A 22319-nucleotide genomic window follows, 5' to 3' on the forward strand; every position below is an offset into this window, starting at 1 on the left:
TGCTCTTCTAGTTATTCAACTAAAGAAGTCAAGAGCACATCAAAACTAAAGAGAAGTTGGTTGGAACTAAGCCAGTACCAGGCTCCCGGCTACTGGACTAGTAGTGTTCATCTTTAGTGGAGCAAAATACTACGCCCTTCCTCCTAAAGTTGTTATAAAGTTTATTATGTTATGACTTCTACAGGTACTGACCAGCCTCACCCAGAGATAACTCATAGCACAGATTAAACATTATAAAGTAGACATGCAAAGGTATTTTTACATGTTTAATTCAACATTTCAACTTTATTGGGAATAGCAAGAAGTTTTTAACAATAAATGATGTAAATAATATAGAAAAGTATATAGAAAAATTATAAAACATAATGAATGATTAATTCAAGTTCTAATAAAGTTAATACCCAGAATGAATACAAGAACATTTATTTAGCAGAAGAAAACTTTATTTTTATATTTAAAATTTTAATATATACTTGTATCAGATAAACTGCCATCCCAAAGGTGTGGATTGCTGTCCTTCTCTTTATCAATCTGAGGTGTATGCTCTGCTATATTTTGCTAGGGAGTGCTGTGCAGCTCTCCTGTACTTTCAAAGAAGAAGTAGAAGAAGAGCTGTTGCTGCTGGAGTCAAACCTGGATGGTCATGTGTTTGGTTCAGGTAATACGAGCAATATTTTAAAATAAAAATAGATTTCTGCATTTCTGTGTGGGCAATCTTGTAACAATATTCGTGCTTTATTGGGGCTTTTAGAATCAGAAGTTAGGCTAGCTGTGTAATATGGGTTCATGGGAGCTGCTGAGCTAACCTGGTGCCAATCTGTTTCAGTATTTATTTTGATTCTAATTTGAATGGTTTATGGAAGAAGGACTTAATGCTTAAAAAGGAGAACACTCACCATTAACTTTACGAACTTTTCTATATTTTGCTTCACAGATGCTTCTTATAACATACAGACTTAAAAAAAGATGGTTCTTCAAGGGCTTTTTACTAAAGAAAATGGTTCTATATAGCACCAAATAGGGCTCTTCTATTGTTACAAGCTTGCCATTGTTACAATAGAAGAAGGCTTTTTGGTGCTATATAGAACCATTTTCAAAAAGGGTTCAATACAACAGATTCTTCATCAATTTGAAGAACTATTTCACAATGCAAAGAACCATTTAATCATGTAGAGGGTTCTTTGAGTGTTAATGGTTCTATATAGAACCATTTTCTTTAGTAAAAAAAGCCCTTGAAGGACCATCTTTTTTTGAGAGTGTACAACAGTCAAGAAACAGTGGGTGTAATTACATAAAACAAATGATAACACTTTACTGTAGGGTATAGCTCATAAGGCTACATGACACCTACATAAGATTGTCATGACAACCAACATAGACCTACATAAATGTTTAGAAATGCTTATTCCAATAGGCATAATTCGCTATAAAGGTTACATTTGCCAGTTTTGATCAAAGTTAGTGAAAGTAGCCTTTATGACAGATGACGCCTATCTAGCTTTCTTGTATTTTATTTATATATATGTTATATATTTTTTATATGTTTCTCAATCTCACAAAGGAAATGTGTAAAGTTTGGCACATATTCAGACCATCTCTTCTTATGTAAATGATATTTACCCTATGCTGTACAAAAAGAAACCTCTCCCTCAACACAATCAAAAACAAGGAACTCATTGTAGGCTACTGGGAAAACAGAAGCTGACACACTCTCCTGTCTGAATCAACGGTTCTGAGGTAGAGTGTGTCTCCAGCTTCAAGTTCCTGGAAGCGCACATCTCCAAAGATCTTTCATGGACACTCAACACCCCACACCTGGTTAAGAAGGCACAGCAGTGCCTCTACTTTCTGAGGAGACTAAAGAAGGAACATCTGTCACCTCAGATTCTCACAAACTTCTACTGCTGCACCATCGAAAGCGTACTGACCAACCGTGTGACAGTGTGGTACAGCAGCTCTGCTGTGGCCAGCAGGAAGGGCCTCCAAAAAGTGGTGAGGACCGCTGAGCGCATCACTGGCACACGGCTCCCTGCCATCAGAGACATCCACCACCAGCGCTGTGAGCATCATCAAGGACTCCTCCCACCCCAGCCACACCCTGTTTAACCTCCTCCCATCCGGGAGGAAATACAGAAGCATTGGGACCAGAACCAGTCGGCTCAGGTCCAGCTTCTTTCCCCCCACCATCACCCTGCTGAACTCCACACCACTCCACTAAGACTCATACCTTTATGTTGCACAGATTTATTGATTATTTATTATCCCTTGCAGTTCCATACAACAGACTGTTCTCTGTATATAGAATACAACACATAACTGCTTACTCTAAGAGTACGTAACATACCATATATATTGTATTTATAGTATTATGTGTATATATATATACATGTAGATATCATGCATAGATATATTTCTAATTTTGTACATATTGTTCATATTGTTATATATTTCATAGATATGGCATCTGGTAGATTCTAATTGCATTTCGTTGCCTTGTAAAAGTTGAATCTATTTATCTATTTATCTGTCTATTTTGAGAACTGAAGTTATTAATATAGCTGTAAAGTTCTTGCTTTAAAGTCATGTTCAAAGCACTTATCGTATTACTTACATTTATTTATTTTGGATGTATCTTGAGTCAGTTACTAGTATAGAGAATAGTTAAGCATAGATTATGTCTGCAACTAAAATCTAACAGAGCTAATACAAAAAAGAAAATTTTGCGATACAAATAAAGATACAGTGCTGAGTGCTGGAGCCCTTTTGTTTTTATGTTTATTTTTAGTGGGTCTTGTATATTTTTAACCTGAATAAAATGATTGATTTAGAATTGTAAACTGTTTAATCAATGAAATCACCAAGTATAAATTATAAGGTTTCACACCTGTTTCAAATATTAATGTTTGTTTTTAAAGATTTGTTTGTTAAAAAGTGTTAATCTACCTGTGACCACCAGAGGGGGCTCAAGTTACATCAACTAAACAAAAAAAGCACCATCAATCTCAAATAATCTTTTTTCATTTCACACAGAAATTTAGAAATTCATGTGGATTAGAAGATTATTACTATTTTATCTGCTTATACTGTTCAGCAAAAGAAAATTGAATTGCACACTGTTTTATACTTACAACACTTACAGTCACAATATCCAGTTTGTTGTACAGGAATCTAAAAGATCTCCAGGTTAGACACACGATGATAAATTTATTGTAAACCACTTATATTAGTGAATACATGAGATACATGAGCTCCGATTATATTTGATATTCCCTTTTTTATTGCCTTTTTAGAAGAGGAAGCTATAGTCTTATAATACACTATGCTTGGGCAGTGTCACAGTGCTCTCCAAGATTTTTAAAAATGGGTAGATCTCCCACTAAAGACCTATGACTTCTCCAGTTTAGAGGACATGGGTAAAGACTTTGATATGCATCTAAAACTAGGAGCCATGTTATAAACAAGGCTGATTAGTTTTATATTTCATGAAGGATAAAACATTCAGATCATAACATGTATATAATATAGACATCACAATAATATATATTGACTTTTTGTAGGAAGCACATGCAAGAATATTAATTTTATATGTTTGTAAACAAAAAGACTGCAGGGGAAATACAGCAAAATAAAGATTTCATTTACCACTACACTCACTAAAGACCTCTGGGTCATTAGGTAGTCGCGATAGGTGCTGAAAAGCCTTCAATAACATGGAATGAGCCTATAAATCCTGTAATGAATGTGATTTGGGGGAAACTATTAAATTGATTCAGGTAAGAATGAGCAAAAATACATACCAACTGTAGTCTGGACTATTTAGGTAGAGTATCTCTTTGGTCTTCCTCGCATTGATCAGGAGGTGTTTCCTCAGACACCAGTCCACGAAGTCCTCATCTGTAATGAGTCTGATGATTGCTGAGTCATCAGAGAACTTCTGTAGATGGCAGCTTGGTGAGCTGTACATGAAGTCTGCAGTGTACAGGGTGAAGAGGAACAGTGCCAGGACTGTTCCCTGTGGGGTCCCTGTGCTACTGACCACCATGTCAGACACACAGTCCCATGCCCTCACATACAGTGTCAAAAATTCATTATTTATCTTTATATATTTATCTGTGCAAAACAAAGCTGTCTAGTTTTACTGTTCAGTATTTCTGTTGAACTGACCTAGACGATAAGAAATTACCCAAATATCCATATTTTTCTTGAATAAGTCACTGTGGCATGCACCCATCCCCCGAGCCCTGATGACCACTGCGAGAGCTGGCTGGAAGGCGGGGCCCAAACCCCAAACAAGGACGAAGCCCTGCAAGGACGGCGGGGACAGAGTGAAGAGCTGGAAAGCTCGAGTGAGAAAAGGGCTGAAAAGTCTTGTTTAGAGCCACTGAAAATGGCCAGCTTAGCTTCGGTTTGTTTGCTTTGTGTTGTTTGTTTGGAGTGAAAATTAGAGTCAAATGCTGCTGCAACGCTGAACCCTGCCTCCAGCATCCTTCTTGGGCCCAGGTTGTGCTACAGTCACATACATTTCACAAGTATACAAAAACCATGTGTTCACAAGTAATTGCATTTTCACATGTGAGCATTTTCAGATTTGAAAACATTTTTTCAAATGTGATTATACATTATTAACATGAGATGTGTGTAAAAAAACATTTTAATCATGATGCTATCTACTGTTGGTCAGGATATTCACACTCAGTTATTAAATTAACCACGATTTCCCTTTGGAATTATGTTTTTGCAGATATGAATTTCTTATTCATTTTTCTTTTGATTCTTTCTTAGGGCTGTGGTGTGATACTAGAAGTGTAGCCACTTTACTTTCAGCTGTACAGGGGAAAGTCTAATATAAAGGACAGTGATGCACTGAACTGAAAATTCCTGACTGAAACCAAAATTCAAACTAAAAGAAAGGGTTCTTTGGTATATAATTTGCCATTTCATGCCGTTAATAATACTGATGATGCTTTTAAGGCAATAATTGCCATGTTCGAAAGGATACCTGAGAGAACTTAATGAATAATTTAATTTTAAATAGCTGGCTAAATAACATTAAATATTCAAAGTTGAAAAATTGTAAGAGTATAATAAAACCCCATTTCCAAAAATGTTGGGACGCTGTACAAAATTCAATGATTTCCAAATCATTTAAACTCTATATTTCATTGAAAATAGTACAAAGACAACAAATATTGAAACTGAGAAATTTTATTGTTTTTTGAAAAATATTTGCCCATTTTGAATTTGATGCCAACAACACATTACAAAAAAAGTTGGGACGGGGGCCTGTTTACCACTGTGTTTCATCACCTCTTCTTTTAACAACAGTCTGTAAGCATTTAGGAACTGAGGAGACACTGCTGTAGTTTTTTCCCATTTTTACCTAACATAGAATTTCAGCTGCTCAACAGTTCAAGATCTCCTTTGTCGTATTTTTCATTTCATTGATGTACCAAAGATTTTCGGTGGTGACAGGTCTGGACTGCAGGTCAGTTTAATACCTAGACTCTTTTAATACGGAGCAATGCTGTTGTAATACATGCAGAGTGTGGTTTGACATTGTCTTGCTAAAATAATAAAGGCCTATCCTGAAAAACGTGCCACGCCATGTGCACTAATGCACCCCTATACTGGCTTTTTTCACTGATATCAAGCTGAGGGGTCTTTAGCCTGGAGGACACAGCGTCCATGATTTCCAAAAAGAATTTCAAATGTTGATTCATCGGACCACAAGACACTTTTCCATTTCACTGCAGTCCATTTTAAATGAGCTCGGGCCCAGAGAAGGTGGCAGCATTTCTGGATCCTGTTTATATTTGGTTTCATCTTTGCATTTAAGAGTTTTAATTAGCATTTGTGGATGCAATGATGAACAATGTTCACAGACAGTGGTTTTCTGAAGTGTTCCTGAGCCCATATAGTGATTTCCACTACAGAATCAAGTCTGTTTTAATGCAGTGCCGTCTGAGGGCCCAAAGATCACGGCCAGCAAATACTGGTTTTCAGCCTTTTAATGATTTTATGTACCGTAGATGATGAGAAGCAAAAGTTCTTTGCTATTTTATGTTGAGAAACGTTATTCTTGAATTGTTCCACTATTGTATTGTGCAGTCTTTCATAGAATACTGAACCCCCCCCATCTTTACTTCTGAAAGACTTCGCCTCTCTGAGATGCTCTTTTTATACCCAATCATGTTATTGACCTGTTACCAATTAACTACCAGGTGTTTTTTAAGCATTACACAACTTTACTAGCCTTTTGTTGCCCCCGTCCCACTTTTTGGAACGTGTTGTTGGCATCAAATTAAAAATGGGTGAACATTTTTCGAAAAACAACATTTCTGTTTCAACATCTGATATGTTTAAATGATTTGCACATCATTGCATTTTGTGTTTATTTACAACTTTTTTGGAAATGTGGTTGTACTTCATGGTTTCCCAAAAGTTTGGTTTTTACTATGCATGTGGCTATAGCTTTAGGTACTCTCATCTCGCAGTCTGAATTTTCTCCAGTAGGGGGCTTCACAAGGTGCTTTAGTGTTTGGCATTTAGAGAAGAAATAGATGTGAACCCACAGCAGCAGAATCTAACAAACGGATGAGTTTACAGTAACAACCAGTTTATTACCAAAAGGAATTTAGTTAGTATTATTTTTGTGATTTCCATTAAAAAATGTCATTAAATCAGTTACTGTTAAAAAGTGTCTAAGTTAAAGTTTAGCACAGCTGCAGGACAGTGTTTCTGTTTCACTGCTGATCTGTTGCTCAGACTGTTTGAATGTGCGGGTGAGTGAAGAAAACAAAAACAAAATTTTTAATCACTATTTCCCATTTTATTATCTTTTTTGACACTGCATTCTAGACCAGTTTAATCTTTTGCTTTTTTGGCCTTTTTCTCTGATGCTCTGGTGCTGTTTTTAGAATAGATTTTTCACTTACAAATTCTGATTCTGATTCAATTAACTCCCCGTTGATCCTCTGCACTTTATCAAAACCATACAATCATCAAAAACCTTTAATTTTCAGAAATAGTATGTAACATATAATCTGTGCCCTCATGCTCCAATTAGACATACATTTCCTCTTATTTCTCATTATATAATATACACTATGTGGCCCAAATATGTGGACACCTGATCACACCTATATGAGCTTGTTGGACTTCCCTTTCCAAAACCATGGGCAGTAATATGGAGTTGCCCCTCTTTGCAGTTCTTCCTCATCCTCCAAACTTTACTGTCTACTGCCAGAGTTTGTCTATGGGAATTGCAAGGGTATGCACTTGATTTTATATACCTGTTAACAATGGGTGTGGCTGAAACATCTGAACTTGAACTCAAACATCAGGAAAGGTGTCCACACACTTTTGGCCATATAGTTTATGAAACAGCCATAGTTATACTTCAAAGATAAATTATAGCATATCTATGAACATAATTCCTAAACCCAGTAAAAGCAAAAGCATATCAGCTCATTTCCCCAGAACCAAATAAAATAAGAACAGTTTTCTTACTGAGATTATAATACTGGATATATGGATGTGAAATACATATGAAACCACAAAATCTGCATTTTGTTAATGTATAAGACCATAAGTTGAACTGACATCAGTATATAAAAGAGCAGCTAATATGTGTTCATTTAACAAATTTAACAAATTATATTTTTCTCTTGTGTTTACGTTTTTAAGGTAAAAGCCAAAGAACAGACATACTCTTGAAAATCTAAAACCAAAATGCACATAAACTATTAACAAAGTACTAAAAAATAACAGATCTTCATATTGATTTATGAATTTGTAAAAAAATGGTGTTTCCAATGTTACGGTGCCCATATATTTTTGCAAACATTTAATTATATATGCAAAACTTAAAGCTTGGTTTAAACATTAAACTTTCTACACTTGTTGTTGGTTATAATGTAGGCTATGATGATGATAAATGTACAGGCTAAAAGCGTTAAAAAAAAAAAATCAGTGACTGTTGATTAATTGCTCTAATGAAGCAATCTCTCAGCTTCATCTCCTGTTTCAGTTTTATTCCCCAGATTCCAGCATGCTTTCATTACATCTTCAGCTTTGTCTGCTAAAGCTTGGGCCACTTTACTTGCTGCCTGATTTGGGTTGTCAGACGTCTTTGACATTTCATAGCCTGACGTCGCACCCTTCCCAGCCCCATACAAAAACAGTAACCCAGCTCCAACTCCTGCTCCTATCCCAGTAGCAGCTCCTGCTCCAAGTGCTGCTGCCTCCGCCCCTGCAGCTGCCACAGAAGCTGCTGTAATCTCAGCACTGACTCCTGCTGCAACACCAACCCCAGCTAAAGCTCCTACACCTACAGCCTCTGGCTCCACTGGTGCACCTCCAGCTTGTGGTCTTTGATGAGTTAGTTTTCTCCATCCTGCCCGTACAAGTCCTGCTACTAACACTACTGGTGCTGCCAATCCAACTCCGACTCCCAGTAAAGCTCCAAGTAACAGTCCTACGGCTACACCAGCCAACTCTCTCTCTAACTTGGTTCTGACTCTCTCTATTGCTCGCCTCCTGGTTACAACCATATCCACTTCCGTCATGTCTCTGATCTTCCCCTCATCTTTCATCTCCTGTATTATGTTATTCACTTCATCCTTGATGGCTTCTCCAGTCTCTTCTAAAGCTTCGTTTTTGTATGGCTCTTTGTCGGTTTCTATCAAGATGTTATTTATGGACTTCATTAACTGGGTGAGTTGGAATATGTTACTTCGGTATTCCCTGCTTTGGTTTCCACTTCCAACTTGCCATTCTGCCTCTACGTTGTCATCTGGATCTGACAGTATGTTAAACCATGGAGTTTCATCAGTTTGGTTTGACTGAATTTCTTTAACAATTTGGATCATAGACTGCCGAGAAATGTTTAGCCTTTCTAGTTCAGCTAACACAGCTGAAACTCTGCTATTGTCATCCTTGTTCCAGTGCGTGTTGTCAATTACATGAACTCGATTTCCACATTTCTCAACAAGTTCTTTCAGTGTTTTCCCTTCAACATGACATTGATTTATGAAGTCATGGATTGTCATGTTCTGTCCAAGATCATCACCATGTGTGAAAAGCAACACCATGTGAGAAAGAACATCACCACTGAAGTATTTTAGCAACTTCTTCACTGCCTCCTGGTTTTCCCTGGTGTATCTCGCTACCTCCAACACTAAAATAAAAGCATGAGGGCCAGGTGCACACTCTACGAGACTGGAGATTATCTCTGCTTTAAGTTGTTGCTCTTTCTGGTCAGTGTCAAAAATTCCAGGGGTATCAATAACAACAATTCTTCTGCCGTTGATTTCTTTTTCATGTCTTTTACAAATGTTTGTTTGACTTTGTGGTGAACAAGCTGCTTCAAACACGTTCTCTCCAAGAATTGTGTTTCCAACAGAACTCTTGCCAGATCCAGTTTTTCCCAGGAGTACAATCCTCACCTCATCCTCTCCTGAAAAACAGTTAAGCACATTCTTTACTCTTACATACATGTAATTCTATTTGAGTTTAATATGTTCCACTTTTAGCTGTGTATTCCAGTGGACAAACAGTTTCAATCCTTGACGGAATGTAACAGAAAACAAAAACTGAATAATAATTTTTAACTACAATAACCCAGAGACTCATCACCAAACCAAAACCAAGCTGAACTAATGCTATAATAATAAGAATAATGTTATTATTATTGTTATTATTATTATTATTATTATTATATCATTAAACCTTTAAATGGCCAGGGCCCAGCAGGCCCAAAGTGGGCCTTGCCATGGTGGAAGGGCTTGTGTGGTCCAAGGTTCTTCAGAGCTAAGTCGTCTGGAGCTATTATGCTGCTGGTAGGGTCTCCCAAGGCGAACAGGTCTGGAGTGAAGACCCAGGCTAACTTAATCCAGAAATCCTCCATGACTAAGGGAGAGGGGAGAGGGACCTACCACTGGAGCCAGGCCTGGGGGTAGTGTTCCTCGGCGAGTGCGTGTTGGCTGGGCAACCTATGTAACCCAGCCAGGCTCAGCCCAAAAGGGCAAGGTGGGGGATTGCTGCAGTGCCATATAGGCGGTGTGAGATGGCGGGGAGGTCCTTGGTGGCATGGACCTTTGCAGCAGAAACTGGCTCTTGGTACGTGGAATATAACCTCACTGGGGGGAAGGAGCCAGAGCTTGTGCAGAAGGTTGATAGGCACCAACTAGATATAGTTGGGCTCAACTCCACCCACAGTGTCAGCTCTGGAACCAAACTCCTTGATAGGGGTTGGTCCCTCTCCTACTCAGGAGTTGCACAGAGTGAGAGGCACCAGGCGGGTGAGTGGATACTCATGAGTCCCCGGCTGGCTGCTGTGCAGTTGGAGTTTGTCCCAGAGGACGAGAGGGTCGCCTCAATGCGAATTAAAATCGCAGGGAGGAAAACTCTGACTGTTGTGTGTGCTTATGCACCAAACAACATTTGGAGTATTTGGTGTTCTTGGAGCAGACTTCATAGTCTTGCTGGGAGACTTCAATGCTCATGTTGGCAATGACTGGGAGACCTGGAGGACAGTGATTGGGAAGAATGGCCTGCCCGATCTAAAATCAAATGGTGAATTGTTATTGGACTTCTGCGCTAGGCATGGATTGTCCATAACGAACACAAAGTTTGTAAACAAGGATGTTCATAAGTTTACATGGTACCAGAGCTCCTTGGGTCAAAGGTCAATGATCGACTTTGTTGTCCTTTCATCTGACTTGGGACTATATGTTCTGGACACAGATGAAGAGAGGTGCTGAGCTGTCAACGGATCACCATCTGGTGGTGAGTTGGATCAGATGGCAGGGAAGACTAATGGTCAGACCCGGTAGACCCAAGCAAATAATGAGGGTTTGTCAGAAACGACTGGCAGAGACCCCTGTTCAGAATGATTTTAACTCCCACCTCCAGGAGAGCTTTACTCATGTTCTAGAGGAGGTAGGGGACATGAAGTCTGAATGGACCCTGTTCAAAACCTCTATTGTGGAAGCAGCCAGGTGTAGCTGTGACCAAAAGCTTGTTGATGCCTATCAGTGCAATAGCCCAAGAACCCCCTGGTGGACACCGGTGGTGGGGGAGGCTTTCAAGCTGAAGAAAGAGGCCTGGATAGCCCGGAGGACTCCCAAATCAGCAAACAGGTACTTGACGGGTGCAGCAACAGAAGCGGTAGCTGAAGCAAAATCAAGGGCATGGGAGGAGTTTGGCAAGGTCATGGAAAAAGACTTTTGGTTGGCTTAAAGGAGTCTCTGGATAACTATCCAGCAACTCAGGAGCAGTCGGGGTGCCTTTGCCCAAGCTGTACTCGGCAGGGGTGGAGAAACTCTGACTTATAAGAATATTGTCGGTTGGTGGAAGGAGCACTTTGAGGAACTCCTTAATCCAAGAGACATGCCTCCCTCACAGGAGTTCTGGCATGTCAGACTCCCTGGTGGAGGTCACTGAGGTAGTTGGCAAGCTCCTTAGTGGCAAGGCACCAGGGGTGGATGAGATATGCCCAGAAATGCTTTAGGCTCTGGATGTTGTGGGGCTGTCATGGTTGACACATCTCTGCAATTATGCATGGACCTTGGGAACAGTATTCTTGGACTGGCAGACCAGGGTGGTGGTCCCTATTTTTAAGAAAGGGGACCGGAGGGTGTGTGCCAACTACCGGGGTATCACACTGTTCAGACTCCCTGGGAAAGTTTATGCTGGAAAGGAAGTCAGGAGGGCATTATGTGTGGAGGCCGGAGGATGGTGTTTCTGCTATTTGTGGATGGTGTTGTCCTTTTGGCAGGATCGCATGGATGCCTCCAGCGCTCACTGGAGTGGCTTGCAGCTGAGTGTGAAGTGGATGGTATGCGGATCAGCACCTCCGAGTCCATGGTCCTAGCCCAAAAAAGGATAGCATGTCCACTCCAGGTAAGGGGAAAGGACCTGCCCCAGGGGGAGGAGTTTAAGAATCTCGGGGTCTTGTTCATGAGTGATAGGAAGAGGGATTGTGAGATCAGCCACAGGCTGAGACAGGCGGCAGCAGTGATCCGGTCCCAGTACCGGACTGTAGTGGTGAAGAGGGAGCTGAGCCATAAGGCAAAGCTCTCTGTTTACCAGTCGCTCTACATCCCCACCCTCACCAATGACGATGATGATGAATATGATAATGATGTAATAAGCATGGGATTTTAAGGGGTGAATTAAGTTCTATTTATATCCAAAAGTGACCCATGACCCTTAAAAAAGCTATAATGGTGGAAACAAAGCTGAAAAAGTCCAGTGCAGGCTTTATTTCTTTAAAAGCAGCATGGGCCTAGTTACTTCATGACAAAAAGCCTGAATAAAATGTATATAACAGAAACGTGAAGCATGAAGAAAGAGCTAGACACTCTGAGACATTAGATACACTGACTTTACTCAATTTTTAAATACATACCATAAATGTCTGTGATTTCTGTGAAGTTAGACATTGTGTTGTAGTTTCCCTGAGAGTCCTTCACCTGTAATGAATAATAATACAATTTTTAGTGCAAAACATGCTAAACTAAAAAATGCACTGGCCCTTATTCAAGTTGTCTACTGTAAAATCTGATCGTAAAATGAGTGCCCACCATTTTCACCAATGTAACAAATTATAAGAATAAAAATAGAAAATAACAATAATACTGTGGTGTCCACCATAGGTTCTAGATTTAAATTGGAACTCTAAGGGTGTGGCATGCAAAGTTATTGTTCACATGCCACCCCTCTCCCTGTAATGCTGACACTACAATACTACTAATTTGTGCACATGGTAATGCACACTGGTATAAACAAATGCTTCAAGTATTCTATGTTCCATTTAAAGACATATTACACTGTCCTTTTGTTTTATACTACTGATTCCACCCATCAAAATAGACAGTACAAAGCACAGCTAGAGTAGAGGCTTCCCATACACTCCAAAAATACAGTATTTAGATATGTTATTCTACACAACACAATCACATCATTCTACTATTTTGAAAACTAAGCCTTTTTTATTTCACATTTAATTCTTTCCAGTGATTTTAACATTGTAAAGTTTTGTCAGTTGGGGGTTCTGTGCACTCACTGATCCATCTCAGACTCTGCCTATGAGCACAGTCATTGACTAATGAGCTACTGAACACAAAATAGGGTGTGCTTCATGTAAATGCTACCTCAGTGAGGTGCTGGTAGGCCTACTTGGTTTCACTGAAGCTGATTGAGCTTTAATCTCCACTTGTTCACATGATGTACAAAAGTTTCATGAATCAAACACAGATTTCTTAATAAATCATTCATGGCAGTCAAATTTGCATTTTTAAATGCAACGTTGATGAATAAGAGCCAGTCTAACTGATATGCTGATTTGATATTAATTTTGACAACTTTTCAGATTTAGGTTCTGCTGGGTTTTAATCAAATTTTAGAGTCCTGAAGTCACCCCTTACTTTTTTATTGTCATTTCAGTATCAATATATAAAGTGTATCTAATTTTAGAAAACAAAAATAAAATTTGCTTTTGTACTTTTTTATTATTTGAATAAGCCGAATTTCTGTTTACTTCTATGGAAAAAGTAAATATACCCATACATTCATCATCACCACCAAATGTCATGGGTGCATCTATAACATAATCAGATGGGCCAGGTTATCTGTTCACCACAGCTGGCCTTCTACAGCACTCCACTCCACCGAAACAGTTTACTAATTGTTATTATTGAAAGTAAAAAGTAATAATTCAATTAGAAATACATTATTTATAACTCTCCCCAAAGAAAATGGCAGCAGCCGGTAAACATTCATAAATGAAAAATGAATCAAAGAAGAGAGTAAATAAATAAATATAATATTAATGGTTTGTTCAGGTTGGTGTAAAGGTGACAGATCCACTGGCTTATAGGTATTGGGCAGCTCCCTGATCTCTAGTGTGCTCTAGCATGATGTCTGTCAGGTTATTTCCAGTGAGATTTCTATGTGGCCTAGCTAAGGTACCCTCATTGTCTTCATGGTCTTTGGAGGGGGTATCGTCTTGTGGTTGCCGTTATGTTAGAGCCATTGGATGGGTTCCCCTATGCAACGGGCCCTTCCATACCTTGTAGTTGAGTAATATAGACTAACTTGTAGCTCGTCTTACTGTTTCTGCAGTTGTGACTGTGAGGCATTGGCAGGCTATATGTGCTAAGTAGCTTTATTAAGGGGCTTTTAACACTTTTAAAACAGGAACCATACACTGCAGGAAAGACTCAGAAATGTGGGAGCAAACCTACACAAGACCTGACACAGAACAATCACAGTCCAGGGGGCAAAACTACACAAGACCTGACAAAGGACAATCACAGTCCAGGGGCAAACCTACACAAGACCTGACACAGAACAATCACAATCCAGGAGGCAAACCTACACAAGAACTGACAAAGAACAAATCACAATCCAGGAGGCAAACCTACACAAGACCTGACAAAGAACAAATCACAATCCAGGGGCAAACCTACACAAGACCTGACAAAGAACAATCACAGTCCAGGGGCAAACCTACACAAGACCTGACACAGAACAATCACAATCCAGGAGGCAAACCTACACAAAACCTGACACAGAACAATCACAATCCAGGAGGCAAACCTACACAAGACCTGACAAAGAACAATCACAGTCCAGGGGGCAAAACTACACAAGACCTGACAAAGGACAACCACAATCCAGGGGCAAGCCTACACATGACCTGACACAGAACAATCACAGTCCAGGAGGCAAACCTACACAAGAACTGACAAAGGACAATCACAGTCCAGGGGGCAAACCTACACAAGACCTGACAAAGGACAGTCACAATCCAGGGGCAAACCTACACAAGACCTGACACAGAACAATCACAGTCCAGGAGGCAAGCCTACACAAGAACTGACAAAGAACAAATCACAATCCAGGGACAATTAACAATGAACAATCACAGTCCAGGAGGCAAACCTACACAAGACCTGACACAGAACAATCACAGTCCAGGGGGCAAAACTACACAAGACCTGACAAAGGACAATCACAATCCAGGGGATAAATCTTTACAAGACCTGACAATTAACAATCACAACCCAGGGGCAAACCTACACAAGACCTGACACAGAACAATCACAGTCCAGGGGCAAACCTACACAAGACCTGATAGTTAATCATATTGTTGGGTGTGAATCAACAATAGGCCTCACAACGAACCTGCATAAAGCCTTGTTAAGAACAATCACAATCCTGGTGGGAAACCAATGGGCTAGTAACCTGGTGTGTATGTCCAAATGTGTGTATCAGGATTATCAGGAGAAATAACAATACTGTCATAGTTAACAAAAATCTTGGACAGCAGCTTACATAGTTTATCCCATTTCTGAATATTGGGTGTTACAGTGTAATTACGAGTAGAGGATACTGATGTAATGTTTTTTTAGCACCATCTTATGACAGTGACGGCACAGGCAGACTGGAGGGATCCATAAGCAGGCTTTAATGAAACAAATCCCAGCCAGGCAAGGTCTAAAAGGCAGAGTCATGGGTGGAGAGGTCAATATCAAAAAGGCAGTCATAAAAACTGTAAAAGTATTAGTTACAGTATAAAGACTGACACATCTTAACAGAGTTCTTGTACTAAAATCAATAGCAAAGTGGACAACGATATGGGATCCAAACCTATTTGAGTGTAGAGCATCTCTTCTAAACACTGCAGGGCACACCCAGAAGAGATTCAAGTTGTCGGTTAACCTGGATTTCTGGGACAAACATCAGAACTGAAGCCTTACTTCTTTTTTTCTGTATTTCTCGAAGGGCATTTTCACACTAGAGCTTATTTCCGAATCCAGGACTGCTTGCTATGTGAGTTCGGTATGTTTTGTTAAGTGTGAAAGCTGTTTTTGAGCCCAGCAGTGGAACTGATCTCTGGTACTCCTGAAATCAGTCGTCTGGGCCTCACTTCCAGCAAACTCTGGTGAGGGCTGCTGCGCATCTGGAAGCCATCCGCTCACAGTACTGTGTGTGGGGTTGCGTGATTGGTCCATTTTGTAATGTGACTGCTTAAACTCACCCAGTGAATGGATTGTTTGGACAAGAAGCATTGTTCTTCACTGCTTAAGCGTTTATATCCAAGGAAAATAATCAAAAGCAGCAAATGGATCAAGCTAGTTCCTACCATTTTGCAAACCTGCACACAGAAAAATGATATATGGAATTGTGTAATTCATCCACGGTTCAGATGGTATTCTTGTGTGTGAAAGCAAAACAGTGATACTGAGCTCCTCCCCCAACCTAGCCCAAAATTGGTCTTAGGGTGTGGACTAAAAAAACACCCTAAAAGTTCATATAAATTAAAAAAGTAAAAAAAAAATCATGTTTAAGCAATTCACATTGTTGCTGTGGGACGTTGTTTGTGCCAAAGTGAATGATAACATTTTTGAAAGTGGTGTTGAGTGAGTAAACTGGGAAGTTTGGAGACAGTGTACACCCAAGATCAAAAAAATGTGACAGAACTCATGGTAATAAGAGAGCCTATGAAAATCTCATCTTCCCTGATGTATCAGAGTATGGATAATGTATCCTCCCAATTGCTGGTGTTTACTTTGTCAGCTACTTTGTTGTCACTCCACTACTGCACTCCCTTCGCTGGCTTCCTGTAGCTGCATGCATCAGATTTAAAACCCTGATGCCTACAAAGCCAAAAATGGACCAGCCCCTCCCTACCTAATAGCAGCCACTTCCTACCTAACCGCAGTGGTCAAAACTCAATGTTTTGGTTCTAGCAGTATCTGAGCTCAGGACCGGCTTTCTCTCTAACCTATTTGTAACTAGCAAAGATACTTTCTCTAGGTAGACAAAACACTTTTTGTAAGTCACTCTGGATAAGAGCGTCTGCTAAATACTGTAAATGTAAATGTAAATGTTCTAGACTCGTTATCTCTAGCATTCATACGCTCTCAGTTTGGCTTTGCATTTGCAAAGTTTCACAATTTCCACAGTACATTTCTGAGCCTTTTCTGTGATTTGCATTTTCTAGGCTTTGGTCCTAGACTTTAATCTTTATTTTTTTATTTTTCTTTAGATTTGTTTGTACTTATTTGTGAATGCTTATGTTTTGACCCTTACCTGTGATGACTACAAGAGTTAGATGGGCCCTGAACATGTATCTCGCCTCAAAGACCCTTTCATTACAGAAGACTTTGTCAAACAATGCAGTGAGTAACAAATGCCTCACAGCTACCAGCAAGCCTATTTCCTCATAATCAGTGCTCAATAGGACATGTAATGGTTTTTGAGGATCTTTTGGGGCTTTGTGGAAGAATGCCTTCTCTACTTAGCCCAACAACAAGAACTTTTTTTATTCAGAGTAGGCCTGGGAAGCATTTATTGTCTGCCAGTTAAGAGGACCTACCTTGGATTGGGCTTGGTGTGGGTTTTCAAGAGTAAGGTAACTCATTCACTGTGAAAATTCTGGTATCTGTTCCATTTCATCCATACCAGGAGTTCCCAATCCCAGTCCTGGTGACCCTTTGCTCTGCACATATGTGTGGTTTCATTACTCTACACACTTCACCTAGCCAATGAGGAGCTTGTTAATTAGTTAACGAGTGGAATCAGATTGATGAAAAAAAAACAGAAAAATGTGCATAGTGAGTCCTGAGTGCCTCCAGGACTGGGATTAGAAATCTCAAGTCTGTGTGACTCTTGTTCCAGCCCCTGTGCTGCTGTGGCATGGCATTGAGTTCATTTTTTAGCAGAGGAAGACACCACTGAGGCGGTCATGTGCCGGAAGGTCGTCAGTTTGATCCCCTGAGCCAACTGTAAATGACTGAAGTGCCCTTGAGCAAGACACCTAACCCCCAGCTACTCCCTGGGCACCATGGTTAGGGCTGACCACCGCTCCGGGCAAATGTGCTCACTGCCCCCTAGCGTGTGTGCATTCAATTGTGTGTATGTGGGTGTTTCACTGCATGGATGGGTAAAAATGCAAAGGTGAAATTTCCCCATTGTGGGAATAATAAGGGTAACTTAACTGAAGCTCTGCCATTCACAGTGCTGCCGGAGAGCACTATCAAGCCAACACCTGGTCTCACACTGCCGATCAATGCTAAGGAAGGCACTCCTTAACCAGACCCAGCGCTCTATGCTAAGCTGTGGAGCAGGGGACCTGCGATCTCTGCAGTGTAGGAACTCCAGAAAATGCAGTTCCACTGCCCCACGGCCCACCGTTGAGGGGTTTTATACCCCTCTGGCCCACGCTTGGTGACTTGCAGCTACTCCAAAACATGCCATTCTGTTAGTCAATGATTTTTATGAACATAAAACAACGTGTGTGCGTACAACTGAACCCCTGTGTCAGCAATAGTACCCCAATTTTTCTGGAATGACCCTGAGCACATTATGTATGCTCTGTCTAAAACACATCTAATATAATTTTCCTCCAGATCTTCAGCACTGTTCCCCTCGTATTTACAATAGAAGAATCTAAACGTTTGCACAGCTCTTTCACCAGCTTATTCTCTTACCTTTGCAAATAGTTCCATCACTGGTCGCTCCAAAAAATAGGGTTTAGGACAGTTTTCTCACCTGAAAAGAGGGAAAAGTCCTTTAATTTATTCAAACAGGCATACATTACATGACAAATATTACATTTAGCACCTTTCAATGTGTATGGTAAAAAATGTGATTGTGAAACCAAGTCAGAAAAGCATCTTGATCTGTTGTTGAGCGGAGGTTTTTTCTTTGACTGGGAGTGATTTCACAGAAATACTGTTTTTTTTCTTTTTGAAGCAGAATCTCTGAAGACCAAGCAACTAGCCTTCAGCAAGGGGACTTTATTTCTATTGGTAGAGACAGGGCTCAGTCAGTTCTGCAGTTTGTTTATGAAAAATACTGTAACTGTATTTTTTTAGCTTTGTTTCCTCTTTTTCACAGCTCTGTTCACTTTTACACACTAGTAGGGGCTCAACGTTGTATTTGTCTGTATTTCCTTCAATAAGAAGTGTGTAACCAGGCCACATTTTGTATGTTTCACAATGTGTTAAGTTCAGCAAATAAACGTAATCGTATATTAAAGTGTGCAGAAGTGAGTTCCCTGTAGAGAATGTGTTCAATTACTTTCACTTAGAAAATCAACAAATACATGAATCTTGACCATTGGAGCCCAAACGTTTGCATACAACAGTTGCATGTTTGTACCATGTTAACACATACTCTTGCACATCTCTGTACATAATACATAAAATCTAGCCTGTGCATTATGGCACATTCTATATTTGATGTTTTATCCAATGTGTTACAAATGAATAGATATTGTGCACTAAAATTTGCAGAAAAATCCCAACAACAACAACAACATCAATCAACACTAACACTGAATTTGACCAGCCCTGTTCAAACTTGTTAAATTGCAGTTATGTATGTGAAACTGGTTTGTTTTTGATGAGGAGAGCCTGAAACTGTAACACTTTCCTTTCCATGTGAATCAATGATTTGCTATGCATAATGTGATTTTCCTAGATGTGCAGAAATGGGCATGTCATAAAGATTCATTGCTGATAAGTACTTCTTTTTTATCATTATTTAGAAATGCATTAAATATGTCTACAACAGGACAACCTATACATTTAAGATGATACATTTTAAAAAGTATACATCATTCTCTTATTAGCATGTCCGAAAGGTAACTGTCTTACCTCCGAAAATGACAGTCACTGGTCTCTCATATGTTGGTGTTGAGGTCTGCAGTCTGACACAGCAGAGCGATGAGTCTTCTGAAATGAAACAGAAAGAGTTCCTTCCTGTCAAGTAGACATTTATAAATGTGGGTTATATTAATCCCTGACACAGGAAACAGCATGCAGCATGTTGTGTGGTGTCACAAAGCTCAGCATATTTCAAAAATAACAGTGTCAAGAAAAAGTATGAGAACCCTTTGGAATAACCTAGTTTTCTGCATTAATTGGCCATAAAATGTGACCTGTTCTTCATCTAAATCACAAGTTTGGACAAAAAGAGTGTTCTAAAATTAATCACATACAAATGACTATAATCTTTCATAGTTTTATTGTACAGAACAGTTAACCCTTCACAGTGCTGATGGAAAAATGAAGTGAATCCTTGGATTTAATAACTGGTCGAACCTCCGTTGGTAGCAATAATCACAAGCAAGCACTTCCAGTAGCTGTGGATCAGATCTGCTCAATATTCATGAGGAATATTTGAGCCTTCCTTAGAGAACTGCTTCAGCTCAGCCATATTCTTCAGATGTCTGGTGTGACTGGCACTCTTTAGGTTATGTCACAGCATCTATATTGGGTTAAGGTCTGGGCTCTGACTGGTCCATTCCAAAAGGTAGATTTTATTTTTTGAAGCCATTCTGTAGTACAGTTACGTAGATGTTTAGGGTCATTATCCTGCGGCATCACACAGCTTCTACTGAGCTTCAGCTGACAGTCAGCCACCCTGACATGGTCCTGTATGGTACCTCAATTAACATGGGAACTAATTTTTCCCTTGATGATGGCAATCAGTCCAGGCCCAGAGGCAGCAAAGCAGCCCAAATCATGATGCTCCCTCCACCATAAATCACCACTGGGATGACGTTTTCAGGTTGTTGCCCTATTTACACCATGCATAGAGCTATTTAACCTTAGTTTTATCAGTCCACAAAACATTTTCCCTGTAGTGTTTGAGTGTCAAGGTGCTCTTTGGTAAACTTCTGTGGTGCCCTGCTGTGGACATCATAGCTGTTCACTGTTTTTCATGGAGTAGACTAAGGAACAGAGATGTTAACCAGGTCCAATGATTCCTTTGAGCCTTTATCTCTTACTCTAGAGTTAATTTTTACTTCAGTAACCCCTTCAAATCCCAGGCTTATTACATACAAAGGCTTATTATTCAGTAACCACAGGGACTTCATTGTAAACTGACTGACCTATTCTTAGGTTTACTTTGGGCCTGCTGGTGGGCCCTGGCCATTTAAGGGGTTGAGCATCCAGCATTGTGCCTTTGAAGTGGTCTTTGCTGGACACCCACATCTAGAAAGAGTAGACACAGTACTAAATCATTATCTACTAAATCAACAACTGCTGATGATAGGTCTTCTGAAATCTGTTTCGAGAGGCATGGTTTACATCAGCAGAGGCTTCTTGTGTATAGCAAACTCAAAATGAGTGGTTTGTATAAGGCAAGGTAGCTGTAACCAGTCTCTCTTCACTAATTGGACTCCAGGTTTGCTAACTCCCAACTCCAATTTGCTTTTGTTGAAGTCATGTTCCATAGTTTTTCCAGCCCACACTGTGAATGTTTGAATGATGCATTCAATAAAATATTCAATAGTAAGTTATTAGGATTCACATACTTTTTCTTTGCCACTGTATTTGCTCCCTTTTGATTAGCATTGAGCTTTTATGAAAGCATTATCTGAAGATAAATCTATTGCTCTTTATCACACAGGCAGAGAAACGAAAGCAACTGTGGGTTTTTATATAAGCAAACAAACAGGTGGCAGCTGATGCTTTTCTCAGAACACAAACCACGTTCACTCACCACCGCCACATACACATACACAGCAGCAATGTTTATTACATTAACAGAGACAAATGAAAACAAAATATGCCAGTTTCTAGCAATGTAAAGTCAGTAATACAACTCAGTAATGCAGTTGTAGTTTCAGCTCCTGAATATGTAAATGCAAAATCTGTTCAATGTCAGGTTTGGGTTTCAAAAGTGACCAGATTAAAGTTCAGTTTAGCTTAGATTTAGAGTTGTTGGCTAAAAAGGACCACAGACACCTGAACAGTGAAACAAATGGAGCTTTTGCACCTCCTCTTTAAAGCGAACAGATTTTTCTGAATTCTTCAATACTTCAGTGGTTAAGATGTAAACAGAGAGATTCAGAGTGGTTTGGTGTGAAATGGTTCAGATGTCTTCACTGTGGTGGTGATAGGAACCAGGGGTCGCCATGACTACAACACAGATATAGACATTTTATTTACTATCCAAAACCACCAGTGAACCTACACGAGTCTTCTGAGTTTATCTGGAATCTTGATGATAGTAAAATAATGGAAAATCTCAAATAATACGTTTTCTATGGGAACTATTTTGCCTCACAAGGTCCTGCATGTATCCCTCCACCATGAATGGCCAGTTTCCATTCTATTACTTTCCTAGCACAAGTGAAGTTTGTTAGATGAGCCCTCGATGGGACGAGTGAATAGAAGATTCAACTATAGCAGTAATCTTTGAGATCTGAAGCAAAACTGAAATAATGGTAGACAAAGCTGTTTATATCCCATAGCAACGAACTACTTTAAAATGCTTAACATTTGCTTGTT

General features: G+C 39.7%; 1 protein-coding gene across 1 annotated transcript in view; it reads right to left on the reverse strand.

Moving 5' to 3' along the window:
- Nucleotides 1-7991: 7991 nt before the first annotated feature.
- Nucleotides 7992-22319, reverse strand: part of LOC118797777 (immune-associated nucleotide-binding protein 13-like) — a 31779-nt gene continuing 17451 nt past the window's right edge. Inside the window, exons 2-5 of the mRNA XM_036557039.1 lie at nt 19674-19751; nt 18504-18564; nt 12413-12476; nt 7992-9457 (exon numbers count right to left, since the gene is read on the reverse strand). Coding sequence (XP_036412932.1) covers nt 7992-9457; nt 12413-12476; nt 18504-18521 — 1548 coding nt within the window. The 5' untranslated portion in view covers nt 18522-18564; nt 19674-19751. The remainder of the gene's footprint in view (nt 9458-12412; nt 12477-18503; nt 18565-19673; nt 19752-22319) is intronic.

Source organism: Colossoma macropomum, unplaced genomic scaffold (assembly GCF_904425465.1).
Source record: "Colossoma macropomum unplaced genomic scaffold, Colossoma_macropomum, whole genome shotgun sequence".
NCBI lineage: Eukaryota > Metazoa > Chordata > Actinopteri > Characiformes > Serrasalmidae > Colossoma > Colossoma macropomum.